At 42.1% G+C, this 19,426-nt stretch overlaps 1 protein-coding gene across 3 annotated transcripts in view; it reads right to left on the bottom strand.

Moving 5' to 3' along the window:
• Nucleotides 1-11,182, bottom strand: part of UBE3C (ubiquitin protein ligase E3C) — a 45,530-nt gene extending 34,348 nt beyond the window's left edge. The window contains exons 1-10 of one of the 3 annotated variants that reach the window (XM_078854857.1): nucleotides 11,088-11,182; nucleotides 7,982-8,069; nucleotides 6,506-6,559; nucleotides 5,283-5,357; nucleotides 4,567-4,716; nucleotides 3,802-3,917; nucleotides 2,807-2,994; nucleotides 2,209-2,362; nucleotides 1,420-1,751; nucleotides 31-188 (exon numbers count right to left, since the gene is read on the bottom strand). In XM_078854857.1, coding sequence (XP_078710983.1) covers nucleotides 31-188; nucleotides 1,420-1,751; nucleotides 2,209-2,362; nucleotides 2,807-2,994; nucleotides 3,802-3,917; nucleotides 4,567-4,716; nucleotides 5,283-5,357; nucleotides 6,506-6,559; nucleotides 7,982-8,047 — 1,293 coding nt within the window. In that variant the 5' untranslated portion in view covers nucleotides 8,048-8,069; nucleotides 11,088-11,182. Of the gene's footprint in view, nucleotides 1-30; nucleotides 189-1,419; nucleotides 1,752-2,208; nucleotides 2,363-2,806; nucleotides 2,995-3,801; nucleotides 3,918-4,566; nucleotides 4,717-5,282; nucleotides 5,358-6,505; nucleotides 6,560-7,981; nucleotides 8,075-10,375; nucleotides 10,488-11,087 lie in introns of those variants that run through there. The other 2 variants (XM_078854838.1, XM_078854847.1) reach the window with 2 other exon arrangements.
• Nucleotides 11,183-19,426: the final 8,244 nt, after the last annotated feature.

The raw sequence follows: 19,426 nt of genomic DNA, 5'->3' as shown, positions 1-19,426 counted from the left end.
AAACAACACTCGCTGTATACAGCTTCTTACCTGTGTGACAGCCATGCCATCTCTGTTATCATCTTGCTCCTCCTCCGAGTCACTCCCCTCGGCCGGGCTGCGACCGATTGATACAGACGCTGGTAAACAGGGCAGTAATCCCTGCAGCACGCGCAGGTAGAGCAGCATTCCAACCTCCGAGAGGCCCCCTGCATCCCATCAAGAGCAAGCACGCATGTAGAGACAAACATCTATATTTTCTTCTTACCTATAAACGTAAAAAATTGTCTGTTTGTGTCTTTGTGTGTGTGTTCGCGCACTTGCGAAGGATTTGGCTACCCAATAGTGGGGTTTACGTTAAATAAAAATATCAAGGTACCACGCCGTAAGCCCCGCCGTGAGCAAGCGCTATTCCTTTTTCACATCCATCAACTCTTAATACATTTAATTAGCGATTTAGTGCGATTTTTTTGCGCTAGCTCTTTATTTATTTATGACTCGTACACGACCATACCAACTCACGCGCCTTTGGTGGGGGGGGACGGCCCATGCCAAGTCGCACGCCTTCGGTGGGAGTGAGGGGGACATTTTCTTTCATGTTCAAAATGCTTTAAAAATACACTAAACGCTGAGCTTAAATCTTCACTGTGTGATGTCCCCCCCACCCCGATGCGTGCAGTTACTAATATATACAGTTGCTAGATGCTACCACTATAGGCCGTAGATATTACTGCAGAGTGGCCGGGGAGATCGTGGCCGGGGGGGAGGGGTCAGGGGTAGCAGCCCAGCCCCAGCCAGCCAAGGTGCCACCTCGGCCGGCTGGACAATCTAGGCGAGGCCGGAGGCTCTGCACGGGACTAGGCCTTACCACGCCACTCTGTCAGGCGAGTACTTTGTGCTATAGAGTTGATAAATACTGCTATAGAGTCAGCATGTACTACTGTAGTGATATCAGGTGCCACCAGTCGGTATGCACTGCTGTAATCATAGCAGGTACCACCACAGTCAGTACGCACTGCTGTTAGATTTTTGAGAGTAGTTTTGATATATGTTTTGGCCCGGGCAACACCGGGTATGTAAGCTAGTATATACATAAATACATGCAGAGGTAAAGGGACACAAATGTATGTGCACACAAGATGTTGGGAAAGACCTGACGCATTGGTGTTGTCGCCAATGCCATGGGAGATAGGTGGAGGTTTAAAGCAAAGATACCCATTTGATAAAATCTCCATACTACCAAGTGTGTACGTATGTATGTATTGGCCAAACTCACTGATGTTTGTTTAGTAATGGACAACCCTGTATAACACGTGCATCTATCCTACATTTTTTTTGCATTAAGTCACTCCTACAGAATACAAGACATTACATATTGCATCGACACTTCCCTTATCACCCACTAATCATCACCCCATGCGGCCGGAGCTCAACGCTCACCCAAGTGCATCTGCCCCAAGGTCAGCACAGCATGCAGCAGCCAAGGAGAGCCTGCCACAGACAACACTGTCTCCTCTGACGAGGGCTCCGTGGCACAGCCCCGCCTGCAAGGCCTCTCCATCTGTGTAGCATTGGTGGCTTGGGGTCCATCCGCCGAAGGGTGAACTCCACTGAAAGCGGGAAGGCCCGGCTCAGCCTGCAGGGACTCCAGCAGCGGCATGAAGGGGAACTTGGAGCGAGCGTCGGCGAGCGCCGGAAGTAAGAAACCGTACACCTGCTCGGCGTACGGTAGAGACAATACGTCTCGTACAAACAGCCGTAGCACATGGCGCCTGTGTAGGGGCGAGGAGGCGTGAATCAGAGTGCAGTGTGTGCATGTGTATCCATGTTTGTGTACAGCACAGATTTGCAAGCATAAAACATGAGCATTAGAAAATTTAAACATGGCCGGAAACTCATGATTACCACTTTACGAGAATTAGCACGGTTTAAAATGGCTATGGGTGTTTGCTGAACTTAGAAGAAAAAACATCACTGATTTTAATTGGTGCACCGATATATTTTTGACTTGACTTTGAAAATTTAGTCGTGGGGCTGGGCATTCAGCAGGGATGGATGGTTCAGCCCTCTTCAAACCATCCAGCTATACAGGTCTGGAAACATCCAAATGACTCAAATAAGAACACATGCACACACCGACACACTCACACATACTCATCTATAAGCAAGCATCTTAATTGCAGCACTACCACGGAGGAAGCAGGGAGGGGGGTGGGAGAGGTCTCTCACCGAGCCAAGAGGCCTTGAGACATGTACGGCAGGGAGAGGGGAGTGACAAGGTTGTGCAGGAGGGTGGTGGCCAGCGGCAGGGTTGGGGGTGCTGGGTGTTCCACACTAGGTGGTAGACGCCGCGTCAGCAGGTGGTGCTGTGACTTGAAGTAGCCTTCACAAGACAAACAAATAAACTTTCCTTCCTTAGCTTTACACACCGTAGGGTGCAAAAAGTACCCTGTATCCTTCGTGAGAATATACTAAAACCAAGATTGGACACATATCCAGCAACTTGTCACCCAAGCATTGATGTGTAGACTTTACCAGATGCTATTTTAATGCACAGTTGACCTGGACATGTGCAGGTACAATTTGTAATTAAATCGTAGCCATGGCCAGGACTTAAACCAAGGTTGCTGGGTCACCCATGGCAAGTACAAAGCAGTGCACAACTCCATTAGCAGCCTTGACCCAATTATTGAAAATCCACATTCCTATGAGGAGGGCCATTTTCTCCATAGGACGAGTATTGTTTACTTCCCACAGGGTGGTAGTCACATTTAACGTGCGGTGAAAACAAGGTATAATGGGATCATTAGTTGAGATGAAAACGTACCCTTCTGGATGAGGTAAAACATAATATGCTCCACCACGAGGTCTGGGCCTTCTGTCATTGGGCCAGAGAACAAAGAGGTTGGCAGGATCTTGTGGAGGGCTACGTAGGTGTTGGGAGATGTGAACACCTCCAGCATGCGCAGAGGTACTGAGAGACCTAGACTCTCATCTGGGCTGTGCATGAGCAGGCTGTAAAAATAGGGGACAGCAAACACTTCAGCAATAGCAAGACATTGCCGGAAACAACTCATTTGATTTGACAATAGCAAAACTTTGTCAGTGAGGTAAAAATTTACGAATTGGAGTGAAAAATATACAAAATTCCCTCGTTTTTCACGAACGTGCTGTCTGCGATGTTGGCTATCTACGTGACTTTACCGAAATAACCAAAGAGTATAACTTCTCGAAGCTGTAGAAGTCTCTGCAGATGTTGCGTGTATGATATTCGTAGACCAATATCAATAACTGTGGAATATGCTATTCACGAACATCTCTGGAACGTATCCCTCACGAATAACGAGGGAATGCTGTTATTCAAAAATGTATTTTATTGTGCCGTTGTTGGTGAATGGAATGAGACCATCAACTCAATACATTAAAAACTTGATTTAATCATATTTTCACCCTTTTGTCAATTAATCTCTAGCTGAAGGCCTTGCCACACAATGTGGGTCATGGGAATCATTTGACTTAAGCTTCAACTTGATAGCCCACCTGGGTTGGCAAAGGTGGGACCCAGAAGCAGGTCTGATTTCACTTACCACTGATAATATCAATGGCTTGAAATCAAGGTCAGAATGCTGTAGTCATAACACAGATTGATAACCACTCTACCACCGCTCCACTGAAATCTAATTAGACATGAAATCGCAGCGGTGCTGGTTTCAGTGTTTCACAGTCATTATTACGCCGTTGCCTCTAATGCATCAGTATTATGTTCAAGTGAATCTCCCCATGCAATTAAACAAGCATGATGACCCCTATGTGCATCCTTACTTGCAACAGAGCCTCAGCAGTCGCTGTAGTTGGAAGAGGCACTGCTGCCCCCGTCCCTCAGCAAGAGGCTGCAGGTAGAGCACCTGTTGTCTCAAAAGGGTCTGGCAGAGCCACACCTGTGAGAAAAGTCAGCCCCACACATACACGGACAATTAAATTTGGATTACACATCACAGAAGCAAGTGTCGTCTGCTAACACATTTTAGGACCAGGTGAAGATAAGGTTCTGTATAAAAGCTTACACTGACAAATATAGAATTATATCGTTTACAATTAGAAGTTGAATTCTCAGTTGGGGATACACGCAGCCCATCAACCCTATGGTGTTAATAAAACGAGTACCATTTTGTGGGAAGTCAATAGTGCTAATCCAATGGAGAGATGGTCCCACGATAAAAATGTGGAATTTTCACCACTGGCTCATGATTGAATTGGAAACGAGTATCATCCCATTCATCATTAATCAGACAAAAACATCCATATATTAATCAACATCTGATACATTATTGCAGAGGTGGGACAAAGTCATTGTTATGCAAGTCCAAGTCGAGTCGCAAGTCATCAAATTCATGACTCGAGTCTGACTCGAGTCCAAGTCACATGACTCGAGTCCACATCTCATAGGTGGGACAAAGTCATTGTTATGCAAGTCCAAGTCGAGTCGCAAGTCATCAAATTCATGACTCGAGTCTGACTCGAGTCCAAGTCACATGACTCGAGTCCACACCTCTGCATTATTGTAAAAAGTAGGATTCAGGTCCGCACTAGTCTGGTGGTGTCACAGCGGTGGTCGTAGAAGAAGAGAAGCCTCTGTGTGAGAGCCACCAGCTTGGCTGCATCGCCCAACACGGTCTCATCGCCTCCCCTCTGGGCGTGCGACACCAACGTGTCGAACTCCAGCCTTTGCTTTTCATGCTACAAGGGCACATTTGAGGAAGGCGCACAGACGCATGACAACGCTCGTGAAAATTATCCCTGTTTAAAGGCGAATATTAAAGTAAGTGTATAAAGCTGCTGCAGTTTCTTTATTGTGCAAATTCCAAATTTATCTAGGGGCAATTCCTAATCAGAGGTAGCTACAGTAATTGGTTAACCCCACAATGGAATACTGTTCACGCAACTGGGGTGGTATGGAAAAGTCAACACCAGAACTTCTTGACAATGGAATCCAATAAAAAATGTATCCACATTTTCCTCTACATCACCTTGATGTTATCTTTCCACTCTTTGTCTATCCTGCAAGTACTCACATGAAGTCTCACACCTGATTATATTAGATTATATTAGTCTAAAAAGCCACTCGTGTTACTAACCTAACTTAATCTCAATATGCAAACTGACTTAAATAATGCTTATAAAAAAAGAGCTTTGTCGTCTCCTTCATAGAACGATATTGCAAAACTCTTTAACTCGTAACCCTTCTCTGTCATCCCAAAAAGCAATTTCACGCATATAAGAGAATTGGGGAATGAGCAGCCTACCTGCTTGCCACGTTCCAAGCATCCACGCACAAAGGACTGTATGACAACAGCGTTCTTCTGTCGCCTGCGTTCCTCCTGTAATGCAAAGTCATGGTCAGCCCAACGTAAACAAGACCGTTATAAACCACTCATTTATATGTACCGGATTATATTAGTCTAAAAAAATATTATTTCCTTACACATGCATCCAGAACTCTATTTAAGCTATACAATATGTATCCTATGGTTATTTCAGTAAAGTCACATAGATAGAAAATATAATAATAAAATAAAAATGAAAATAAAGTGAATAAAAAATAATCTTATTTTTTTATTCACTTAATTTTTCTAAGTGAATATGAATTCCTACAGTCACGAAAGTTAAGTCAAAATGTATACAATATGGTAATGTATTTTATTGGTCATTAGGTTATATTTACAATATTCTAATAATAAATATAAACTAGTTCATGGTTGGTGTATGTGCAGTTAAAAAAATATATTTATTTGCATTATCCAACAAGGTGGCATTTTGGTAACGTGTCAGACGCACAATCAAAATACTGAGATTTTTTTTACTTAAAACCTTAGTTGGGGTAAACTTGGAAAATCATCGCTTTGGGATGAATAATATTTGTACCACTTTGCAGGAAATCCACTGTCTTTGTCATAGACTTGTACCCGTCATAAGATGGATTTTCCTCCACTGTTTCAGGACAATTGAGTGTTATTCGGATGACCCCATACTTGTTTTAGCAGCAAGATACTGACTTTAATTTATGCATAAAACTGGGTATCTGAGGCTGCATCATTTCTGAAACATTCCATAAATGTAATATTGAATGTTAATGAACTTAAGCACGATTTAGTTGTTGAATGACAAATACTCAGTATTGGCAAAAGGTCGCAAATTATTTAAATAAACATTTCGACACTTTATACATCACTAGGCTAGCATCTTTAAAAAGACAAATGAAACACATTCTTCTGAAGGTGGGCTCGTTTTGTAATATTTATATCTTTTTTCCATAAAATGCCCCCAGATCACCTCATTCATTCACCGTGTTCTTAACCCAACTTAGGATGAAGCAAATAAGTAATGTAATTAATATAATATATTTATGATAAACATGGTCTGAATACATACATTTGTTTCAGCTGATGTGGATAAAGTCTCATCAGCTGTAGGTTGTGCTTGTGTGAGACATTTGTGCATGATGACAACCGAAGAAAAAGCCTCAAACCTCTCTCTTCCTCCGCTCCTCCAGTGTTCGATTCAGCAACGATGATTTCTCCTCCTGCCAGCACAACCATTAGACTTAATTATCGCTTAAGCTTATGTTAATCCTATCACTAATACCATTCCATCTGTGATAATTAAGTTATAAGGCGAAGGAATATTAATGTTATGTTTTATCCAGGAAAGCCTCAGTCAGTCTCAAGACTTTCAGAAGATCCTGCAATGGGACGTTTGGACACATTCTTTATGGAGTTATTTTGCATAAAAGTAAACCGAAATAACCAGAGAAAATCCAAGAATATGAAGGGATAACACGCAAAATATATACAGACTGGTTCACAATACATTAACTGTGCCTGCTATTATTTACTGGCCACCTCGCAGTCCAGCCAGTATCACATATCTGCATGATCCACCAACCCTTGCCCCGAAGCAATCGATCAGTTAGCACAGCATCACATCAAGTTATAAACGATCCTTACAAGGAGACACCAGAAACCAAATCTCAAGTCACTTTATCAGGCATTGTGATGGAGAATTATTACAGATTTGTGTTTTGTCCAAAGGGTTTTTTCCGCATGTGATTAGAAATATTTGTATATTAGCCCTAAGTGCAACTTTATGTACAATTAGTTATCATTTTTTTTTCTGACGGATTTTTAATGTCATCAATGATTGAACGGATACCTTCAATTCATGATCCATTACAATCTAGTTTAATGAAAGGTAGTCCTATAATAGGGCCCAAGCTCTAAGTCGTGCCAGTTCATTGCTCCGAAACAGCCATTATGAGCTAGAAACAAGGAACTCAGCAGTACCAACTCATTGTTTCTGTCACCTAGGTGTGAAAAGCACCTAACCTCAGCAGTGACACGATCAAATAACTATGCAGATTTTCAGCAGTGACATGACCAAATTTGGCACCGTGAGACATAACCCAGCCATCAGAAGTGCTGGTCTATTGGTCAAACACAATTATGATCAGCAATCTGTAAAACATCCAGCCCCCAGTTTAGAAAACAGCATCTCAGCAGTAGAATCTCATTGCATTGACAGGAAAATTAGCACAATGATAGCCATCAAGGAATCTTTTAGATATGCTTCTGCTTATCGCTGCAAGGTAACAACACAGTGTGGTATTGAATTCTAAAAGTTTTTGATACCGATTCATTTATGCAACTCGGAAAGTCTCATCATGTGCCAAGGCTCATTTTCAGGATCCTCCCTGGTATGTTTTGCCAAAGCTTATTTTATAGTTTTTTTGGAGAAGAAAACTCACAAACCCACTGGTGTTCGACCACCCACACAGACAAATAAGACGTGTTCTCAACATAATCCACCAACCCTCCAAATAATGATCTGCATTCCCAGTGTGTGCGACTGCATTCCACTTGTAAAATGAGACTCGTGTAAAGTTCTTAATTTCTGTCTCTGACCACAAGGCACACAAAGCATATTCCTGCACAGGTGCCACACGTACCCGCCGGCTCGCCCCACCAAGGGACACCGTGGGCTTGGTGCGGAAGTCTCCCTCAAAGCTGAACATTGCGCTTGTCTTCTGGGTCCCTCTGTGCTGCAAGAGCAGAGCAATTCAAATGCATTAAAACGAATTCACGACTTCACTTCATACACGCAGATATATTTATGAACAGGCATGTACCGATTCACAACCATCACACTCTGATTCGATAGATGTAAAAATTAGTGTAATTTTTTTCAGTACAAGAATAATCCTTTATTATCTCATTTGTAGCATGTCTCTCACTTTTTGTTTTACCTGTAACAATATTTTGTTCCATTAATGTAAAGGCAACATTTGTACATACTGTATACGAATTGTAAATACCCAATTCTTACAGTATAATCCGATGCATGTATCATGAGCAGGGGTCGGCAACCTTTCAAAGAGCCATTTTCTTGTTTTTGCCTTTGACCAAAATAGTTTTAGAGCCGCATCACACACAGAGCAACTTGTACACAAACACAGCAGGTATACAGCAGATTACAAACACATTCTGACTTAAATATAGAAAATAAGTGATTAAATAAGGTCTATTTAGTTTCCCCCCCCCCGCCCCACTTAGTTATTCTTTAACAATACAATTTAACCGTACATTTTGTTGTCACCAAGACATTCCATCATGACCCATTCCCTGTAATATTTTATAAATTGCTTATTAAATTAGGTTTCAGAGAATTGAAAAAACAGGTGCTCGCAAGGGGGAAACCAAAGAGCCGCAAGGGGAAAGCAACCACATGCGGCTCCGGAGCTGCGGGTTGCCGACCCCTGATCATGAGCAGACACAAATTATTTTAATCAATACATCATTACATTCTTAGTTATTGTCACACAAATAACTGTATTAAGATATGCAAGATATGTAACTGTCATGTGTAAGATGTCACACAATCGTCTAGGAAGATGTGTATGTGTAAGGTGTCATGTACAAAATATTATGTAATTCACCATGATGCATAATGGACAAGGTATCAAATATCTGACAAAGTGGTACTGTGGTTAAGAACTCGAATCAACAGTTAAACTTAAGACAAAAGGAAAATTTTGAGCTTCAGCACTAATTAAATACCACTTTTGGAAGTCAACAGCATGTTGTATGAGACAGGTTTCGAGAAGTGCTGAAGCTCTAAATGGTCCTTTTGTCTTGAGTTAAACTTGTCACTTCATAATATATTCTTCATGAAAGCGTGTTATTATAAATCGTAATGTTGATGACAAATGATTTATGTTTCATGTTCAGACATTAACATTTTATTTAATTCAACTACATGTTAAATACAATGTACAAAAATATATTTTGGTCATCAATTAGCAATACAATAAAATTGTGAATAAGTGTAAATTGCTGGAAAATTATACACGAAAACAAAAGTTATTTTCAGTTACGATCTATAATATATTACCAACATTAATAGAGCAAGATGGATAAAGTGGACAATAAATATGAGAAAAGCAAGCCATGTATAACTGAACAAGTTCATTAACGGACCAAATACAAACTAAAATATCACTCAAGAATACTCTAAATCTTTCAATACGTGCATATTCCCTGATATTGACATTAAGATCGGAAACATTAACTAAAATATTTAAGTGTGGAGTGATGCAAGCTAGGAAATACACGGAGACAGTAACAAGGCTACATAAATAAAATAAAAAATACGAGTGTTGCTTGTTAAGGTTAAATGGGCTAGGGCGCGACATGTTGAACTTATTTCGCACCATACGTAGCCAACCATCGTTAGGAGGCATGGCTGATGAACAGACAGGTGAGTTAATGGTGGCAGAGAAGGCGTCTGAAAGGATGACCACCGTGGAGATGGAGCAATGATATCAGTTCATGCACAGGTGATGGAAGGAGGCATCGCAGGACTGAGGATGGCGATGATGAGAAAAGGCCTTTCATCCAGCAATGAAAGAAACTAGCAGTGAAAGAAACTAAACTTAAGATGATTGATTCATATTCAGAGACAAAGGCCCTGCATGGGAATGTGTAATTTTCACATGGGTTAGGACCGCCAATGGAAATAAGCACCCTCCCATGCGTTAGCAGAGTAACTCAATTTTATTTAATACCAAGCGCAAAATGTGTTAATGCAAGGTATCAAAATAACAAGGTATACAGTGACATAGAACAAAATATGAAGCTCAAAGTGTCAGCCGCTTGTCTTTTACTCGGCATGATGTACAATGAGGTACTGTATGCGATTCTCTGATCAAAGACCATCCATTCGACATTGCAAATCTCAGATCTCAAAACCAAGATTCATGAATGCACGGCAGATTCTGGATTAACCCCAAAAACTATTCTGAGATATGTATTTTATCCAATTCCACTCTCATTCCAGACCATACCTCCTTGTGCTAGACCCTTCTCCTTGATCCAAGTCTGATAGTGGAGTTGTTCACGCACTGGGCTATGAACCAGAGTTCAATTCCTGAACACTGCTGGTGGAGTGACATCTGAACCGAGGTCCACGTCCCCCCCCACCCCAGACCCATTCGTCAACTAGCAGTGACCATCGCGGTGGCGTTCGGCGGTCAAACGGAGAATGAACAAGGCCTGAAGAGGCCTTCATCCAGCAGTGATTCACAGCCTTCAGTGATTTTACTGAAGGCTATACTGTACCTTCTTTTCTCATTTCATATATATGAAGTAGCATTCCCAATTCCATACACTGATCCCAAAGTCATGTAAATAATACATTTAAAATCCGTTATCTCAATTTCCCACATTCTCATACATCCCTGAACCCAAATCCCAGATCCCCTAACACTGATCCCAACTGTACAACCACTAAACCCATAATATTCAACCCGTAAAGCAGGCCTCTAATCTCTAAAACTCAAGAGCCTCGTCCCAACGAAACAACCACCCAAAACCAGATGCTGGATCATTGCGCTCATCCATCAGAGCTCCCATTCCCTTGACCCCAAGTCCACTCATCCCGGGGATCGATCTGCGTCACGGCCACTCTCGCCACACCCCTCTTCCCCGAGGTCCCCCGTCAACACCATCACCACCACAAACATCCCATGTGGCCCCATGTGGCCCCCGTGGCCTCACCCGCCTATGGGGCCCCGAGGTCCACGCCGCCACCACGGCGCGCGCCCAGAGCCTCTAAGCTCAGCAAGCCCGAGCACCGGAAGTGAATCCGACCTAACCGGAAGTGACCCCCCCCCCTCCTCCAACCCCATCGACCACCGTGGAAGGGGGGATGGTCGCAACATCCCGGACGTGCGCGTGACGTCTGACCCCGCCCCCTACACGACGCTCCGGAAGTAGAACCAGCGTCGTTTCAGCTACACGTCTCAACCGGAGCGTTTTTGCCCCGGAAGTTAAACTTTGCACACAATGGGCAAGATACATTTTTTTTAGCCGTTAACTTTTGTAACCAAATTACTAATATATATTTTAAAAAAAACATCAGTGATATACATTTTATCTACGCTTGTCCCGTAAGTAATTATAATCGTACGTTACCCCCACTCCGTCACGTGACGCAGGGGATTCCCCGCTCGGCCCACGTGACACGAACTCCTCGGGTGACGAGCTCGATTAGCACGTGCGTGAATGCTGATTGGTTGATTATGGCTCAACGTTCTTGTACATAGTAATATCGTCCATACTCAAGCGAGGATTATAAAAATTCCACATTCCTATGGTTGGGATAAGTATCTATATATGATCAATTATTTATAGCCACCCTAAATTATATATTTGTTTTACCTGTTGGCCTCTTCGGCTTTCAAGACTTGTGCTATCAAGGGACGTGTGCTTAAGCAATTCCATGAGCCCACCGCCTGATAGATATGTATGTGGCTAGAGGAACAAAGACCTATTTGTTTTATTAGCCACTAGCTGTACTACCCGGCTTCGCCTGGAACTTGGATTCACCACGCCCGGCCGCCTTTGTCTCCCCAGTGGCGATGTTCACACACCACAGCAGTTAGTCGTTTGAGGCTGAATCGACCTAGGGGAGGTCCAGGACCGGTTAAAATCGTCACCGGTGGTGGCCGTGAGCGGGAATCGAACTCGGGTCGCCCAAAAAAAAAGTGTATTTTTATATTTTTTGCATAGTGTACAGTCTGGAAAGTAACCACATGGCAAATTTCCAGTTTGTTGCATGTCGAGAAGTACGCTAAACATTTTGAACAGACACACATTCACAACTTTGCCTTTTATATATATGGAGATAATGCTGTCCACAAACACTTGATATGTGATATTACATTTGGCTTAATTGGGTATTTGTATCTTTGATTAGCCCACATGCCAATATTGCCATTGACCTTCCACTACCCGACAAGATTGTCACGTTTACAAACATGTTATTAAGGGGCCGTCCATAAATGACGTCACGCACCTTGGGGGGGGGAGGGGGGTCAAACATTTGTGACGATTTGTGACGATGTGTGACGAGGGGGGGAGGGGGGGTTCAGAAATGTGACGACACATTAAAATGCGCAACTTTAAATAAATATAAATTAAATAGAATTGTCATAACAACACTAATTTTGATCAATTTTCATTATTAACTATTTGATTATTTAAATTTACTAAAGTCACCTTTTATTTATTCCATAAAGGAGCATTTTGCTTCTCCATGGGAGAATGGAGAAGCATACATTTTGTAAAAAAAAAAGCAATGATTGTTATGAAACATTTAGATTCTAATTATTCTACCAGGACTTTCCATTCTGTGAAATGAATATGTGATTGTTATAATTGTACTCTCCATTTTGCTTCGTTCTACTACAAAGTTTCAAGTATTTTTTTATAGTTATAATTACTTTTAATATTTTATAATTATAAGAGAATTTCAATATTGTATTCTGAACATCTGCAGTTTTAGTTAGACGTTGAATATTTTCAAGTGAATTTTATGCTAAATTTCAGCTTTCCAACGCCTCCTTTTTAATAATGTTTTCTCCTACAACATCAGAGTGCAGCGCCACATTAAATACGTACTACAATGACAATAGTTTAAAGTTATTTGAAGCTTGTTTTTTTATTTTCAAAATAGAAATATGGTTTTAGGGGGGGGCCAGAGCTTTGTGACGTCATATTTGAGGGGGGTCTGACTTTTTGTGACGCCGTGTGACGAGGGGGGAGGGGCGGGTCAAAAATCGGCCAAAATCGCGTGACGTCATTTATAGACGGCTCCGAATACATGCCAATGTATGGATACAGTTTTAACCAATCAAGGACGGAATTTAACATCAACATACGACGTTTCGCTAAAACTGCTTTGAGATTTATTTAGTCAACTCCGAAATCGACTGGGCTTCATCGGCTGTCTGTGCGCCTTAAACACCTATCGTGACATCACAAACTGGCAACTACGCCCATCCTTTGGCATTATGCTGCTACTAATCGCTCAGCAAATTACTGACTTCCTCTCTTCTGTAAGCAGTCTATCTCTCATGTGAGCATTAGTTACTGTACTCTACTGTTGAGTCCTAATAAGGACGAAACTGGACTACAGTCTCTGTCTCACTGCTGCCTGTTGGTTAATCAAATGTTCTCAATTTATTGATGATAACGTAAGACAATATGAGCACAATGCAGTTCTTCGTGAACTGGTGGCTTTGGATGATGCTTAAGGCTGAGCATTTTTTGTACATACAGTAGCGTTTTATTTAAAATATAATTTTCCAGCCTGTACAATTTTTCTGTTGTGATGCTTTTTTTCGTCATTTGAATCTGATGTAAGCTGCAGGTTGTGCAACTGCTTGCAACTGGTTGCAGAGATGTCCGCAACAATTCAGTCACGTGCAACCAAGTTGCCCAACTGATTTTTTTAGGTGTCAACTCAACTTACTGTGTTTTGTGTTCTTGTCACCTACATAGTGTAATACCCGATCACAGTAGGTCCTTTTTCTAACGAGTGTGGGATCATGGAGGAGGCCAGTGTCTATGGGGGGGGCACGGTGGCGATATATTAACTCCCTCACCTGGTATGCAGGAATACATGGGTTCGATCCCGACCCTGACGCCTGTATATTTGGAGTTTGCATGTTCTCCCCGTGGTTGTGTAGATTTTTATCTGGGTGCACCGGTTTTTGCCTCCACATTTAGAAGCATGCGTTTCGAGTATTTTGGCTGCTATAAAGTAATGTCCACATCAGCGGATTAGTTGAGCTGTCATATGAGGCCAGGTCGCTTCTGAAAAAGAACTACATCGTGGGGCTTACCTGGTTAAATAAAAATAAAACATTTAGTTTGAAAATATATAGATAGTTTAGTTCATGGAGTGGAGGGAGTGGGTTGGAATGTAGGGATTGCGAATATTGTAAAGGAAGAGGGGGACGGGGGGGGGCAAGGCTGTGGGTGGATTTGTACTCGAGGACCCACTCATGAATCAAAATCCAGTAAAATGAGGTCAGGACTCGGGTGATGGGGGAATGGGATTCACCAACCCTGAGCCCGAATGCTGGACTAAACGAGTGAATGCTGCACTGTATGTACATGCCCAGATTACAATGGTTACTCATGATCAGTAATCATACTACAATTACTGATAACGAGAGATATTTGGTATAGCATTTTCAAAACAAGGTAACATGATGAATTATTTTTACAATCACTGTACTTTGCTCAAATTAATGCAGCTTAGGTTTATGCAACTTTGAATTTAATAGCCTATTGGTGCCCCTGCATTAACCCATGCTGTAATCCATTTTAGAATTATATCAGATGTATTTTCTCAAATGAAAGTAATAATTAACAATGCGATTTGATGGTGAAGAAATACTCAAATTTATTTTTGCATGATCCTGCTTTGGAAGACCTGACCAATACCTTTTAAGGGGCGTTTTCTGTAAAATACAATCAACCGATACATGATCATTAACAGTAATTTCATTACACAGAGTGAACGGCGTAATACCACAAGTATGCCAGCACCTGCTTTTAGTAATCTTATTACTCCAGTGGGAGCACTATTACAGGAAACGTGTTACTGCCCACAATTTGTGTACATCGGTGCCTGCCTGCAATTACACACCATTCTGTTTTGATGGCCAAATAAGCAGTTTCGCCATTGGAATCATAAGGCACTTGTTAACCGTTATTAGGGCCGATTGTACAGCACATTACTAAAATTAATCCCATGAAGGTTGGCATTCACATAAATCGGCGTGGTGCGGTCGGAGGTGTTTAATTCCTAAATTAAGTGGCGCTTATTTGTAAGGCAGAGCTTAAACGAATGGTCACGTCTCACGGGAGACGTATGTCCCCTAATTGAATTAAACAATTTATCTGCGTAATAGAGGGGGCAGCGGCGTTGAGATGCTATTGCAGATGGGTGGGAAGCCAGGAGGGGAGGTAATGCATGGGATAGGCCCCTTGGGACCCACAGTCAGTCATGCACTGGCCACTTATATCATTGGGAGATTGTGTTGGTATACTGACCACCAGCTTGTAGCCTGCATGGAGCTTTGGAATTGACCACACGATTGTGAGTTCAATCCTGGCCAGGGTTGACTTAACCTTATATCAATAATAATTATCAACTGAGCTTAATTGATGTGAACTGATGAGGTTTTACTTTTGCAAAAGCAACATGACAGTTGTCCAAATAAACTAACCCCTCCTACGAACATGGAATTTGCATCACTGGCTTCTGACTGTAAAGTATTCTTGAATCATCTGTGCAGTGCTTTAAGTATTATCCGCTCGTACAGTGAGGGAAAAAAGTATTTGATCCCCTGCTGATTTTGTACATTTGCCCACTGACAAAGAAATTATCAGTCTATAATTTTAATGGTAGGTTTATTTGAACAGTGAGATACAGAATAACAACAAAAAAATACAGAAAAACGCATGTCAAAAATGTTATAAATTGATTTGCATTTTAATGAGGGAAATAAGTATTTGAACCCTCTGCAAAACATGACTTAGTACTTAGTGGCAAAACCCTTGTTGGCAATCACAGAGGTCAGACGTTTATTGGAGTTGGCCACCAGGTTTGCACACATCTCAAGAGGGATTTTGTCCCACTCCTCTTTGCAGATCTTCTCCAAGTCATTAAGGTTTCGAGGCTGACGTTTGGCAACTCGAACCTTCAGCTCCCTCCACAGATTTTATATGGGATTAAGGTCTGGAGACTGGCTAGGCCACTCCAGGACCTTAATGTGCTTCTTCTTGAGCCACTCCTTTGTTGCCTTGGCCGTGTGTTTTGGGTCATTGTCATGCTGGAATACCCATCCACGACCCATTTTCAATGCCCTGGCTGAGGGACGGCGGTTCTCACCCAGAGGGCCTGGGGGCGAGTAGCAAAGCGGGGGACGAGATAATTGATTGGGACTGATTGGTGCGGGGATAAAGGGCACAGCGTAACGGAGAGACGGGAGTCTTGGTTGGGATTGGAGCTGGAGTGGTTGGTGCCCGGGAGAGAGACGGAGCAGCAGTGAGCAGGAATAGAGACGATAAGGATAGAGAGAACACAGTGTACGGTTAGCAGTGGATAGAGAGAACACAGTGTACGGTAGCAGTGGATCGAGAGAACACAGTGTACGGTAGCAGTGGATAGAGATAACACAGTGTATGGTAGCAGTGGATAGAGAGAATACAGTGTACGGTAGGAACGGGGAGACATGGAGTGTTGTTAATGGCGGGTTGTGCATCGGAGCGAACGGAGAGATACGGAGCGATGATGAGGAGGAGGTGTGAACTCTACGCGTGAATAAACGAGACGACAAAGACAACGAGAGTACGAGTCCTACACAGGTAACAAGCTGAGATTACGAGCACTCCCTTTAAGAGTGTGCTCCTAATCTCAGCTCGTTACCTGTATAAACGACACCTGGGAGACAGAAATCTTTCTGATTGAGAGGGGGTCAAATACTTATTTCCCTCATTAAAATGCAAATCAATTAATAACATTTTTGACATGCGTTTTTCTGGATTTTGTTGTTGTTATTCTGTCTCTCACTGTTCAAACAAACCTACCATTAAAATGATCGACTGATCATTTCTTTGTCAGTGGGCAAAAGTACAAAATCAGCAGGGGATCAAATATTTTTTTCCCTCACTCTATGTGTGGATTTTCTCCAGATCCTCTGGCTTCCTTTTACATGCCAATCATTTATTTAATTTGCCAAACATCCCAGTACAGGACCCTCCTGAAAAGAGCAGTCTGACTCAGTGAGACTTTCCTTGATTAAAAGAAAAATTATTATAATACATGACACTTGAGAATATATGTGTTACGTTTTACAAAATTAGTAATAGAATTAACTAATTTAGAGTGAAAGTCAGTGCAACTCTTAAACTGGGAACTGTTTAAGACATTAATTTGTTAACGTGACATTGTTTTGTATAAAAATGTAGACAATCCTTTAGAGTGAATTGAACTGGATTCTACACAATACAAGCATTACATGCCAACTGACATGGATTTGCGATTTACGTGCTGTAAATTGTATTCGATTACTAGCATCAGCCTTTGGTAATCTGTAATTTGTTACTCAACACTTTCAGAAGTATGCTAGCCCTGCTAGCAAAGTGGGAGGTAACCAAAGTGCTCTGATAATGTCCACATATTCAAAGGGGATAATACTCAAAATGCAAACAGACCCATTTTGTGGACTACCATCTGGCTACCCTCACAGGACAGCAGGTTAGTAGTATCACACGTGACAATATTTCTGCGTTCCACAAACCTCACCTCGAAAGTGCTGGATTACAGACGAGCACTGTAAACAGAAAGGGAAGGTGGGCTAAGTGAAGTTGCGATAAATTCAAATGGCAGAGGTGAGCATTTGGGGGGTGGAACGCACGAGACAACAATGCACGAGTCCTTTCCTGAACCAACTAACTTCCAAAGACCAAAACCATAGCCAACTAGCCAATCCGTCAATAGTTTTACTCCTCCCATCGATGATAACTCTAACTAGCAACACACTACCACTCCCATTGACGCGAACCAACTAGCTAATCGGCCAATAGCACTGGCACCCCCACTAACCAAACCCCTATCACTAAAGACACATTTAGCACTTCGTCTTTTCAGGTTTGGTCTAAATAGCACCACCATGTCTGCTTATGGAAGCAGGGTTATTTTTCAATACAGCAGTTTTCACTCAAGTGGCAGATGAAATAGCTCATTATCACAAATGAATCCCGAGGCGTACATCTAAAATAAACTCTTGACACGTATTTGCTAAAACAATCATTGGGCATAAGCCTATGGTGAATATCCCACTTAAACATTGGGACAAGTTCATGAATAAAATAAAAACCACCACGGTGGACTTCCCACGAAGTAATACCTATTTAATCAATATCAGGTGGATGAAGGACTGATTCGATTCCCAACCATCCACTGGTTTTATGGTCCCAAATGTATTTCTTTTTTGGGCATTTACCTTACTACGGTGAAAGATAACCACTAAGTCAGGCCATCTCACCAGCTACATGATATACCTTCATTTTGATCATAGTGATTTACAGCACTCGGTATATTTACTGCCAATATCATCTATTATTTTGTCTACCTACGTGACTTTACCGAAAGAACCAAAGAGTATGGATTCCTGCAGTCACAAAAGCTTCAAATCAAGACTTATAATATCATTCGCCACGGGTAACTTATTACTCGCCATTGATGTTAGCCGTGGCCAGGAATCTAAAACAAGTTTTTCATCGTGCCGTGTGCTAATCACTGTGCCTCCGCCCTACTCATGTTTGTGATTGCCAGATAAAATATGCAAATGTATCCTCTTGGCACTCCCCACAAATGGAACACCCACCCTGCTCTCAGCTTCCCTCTTCCAGCCTTACTCTCCCTTGATGGAGCACCTGCTTGCCACTTGACATCCACTACGGCTATCGTCGCACAACCCACGCTCACCTCCTTGGTACAGACGGAATTTCCGACCGTGTCTCACACTAAAAGGACGATCAAGTAGACCTGCTGTGTACTGGATAAGGACGTGTGTGCAAGTGGCCAGCGGGTGGCAGGTGAGTTCAGCATCGGAGAAGAATGATGTTAGGGATACTTTGGATTGAGAGATACACAACACAGACAAGTTGATATGTAGTCAGTATAGTGGAGATTATTTAGATGCAACAATGAACGAGCATTATTCGAGTCTGAAGACATGAATACATCGTGGTCTGTAGGAACAGCAATTAATTTGCAGAGGAAGAATATAAAATAAACTTGAGATAAATATTTGTATCGTGAAAAGGTGAAAACATCTCCAACTTACAAGTCTATGCAGCACGAGGACTAACACCTACAATGCAGTATAGCATGTATTAAAAATATCGTTTTAAGGTACATCTAGTGGAGGCTTTTGGGTGCAGCTTATATTACATTCGAGATAAACATGGCCTTTTTAGCATTGATATGCGTAAACTATTGGAGCACGGGCAGTTAGAAAGGACTTATTAAG

The sequence above is a fragment of the Lampetra fluviatilis genome, chromosome 1, assembly GCF_964198595.1.
Source record: "Lampetra fluviatilis chromosome 1, kcLamFluv1.1, whole genome shotgun sequence".
Lineage (NCBI taxonomy): Eukaryota > Metazoa > Chordata > Hyperoartia > Petromyzontiformes > Petromyzontidae > Lampetra > Lampetra fluviatilis.
This window is presented reverse-complemented; position numbering and strand designations above follow the sequence as displayed.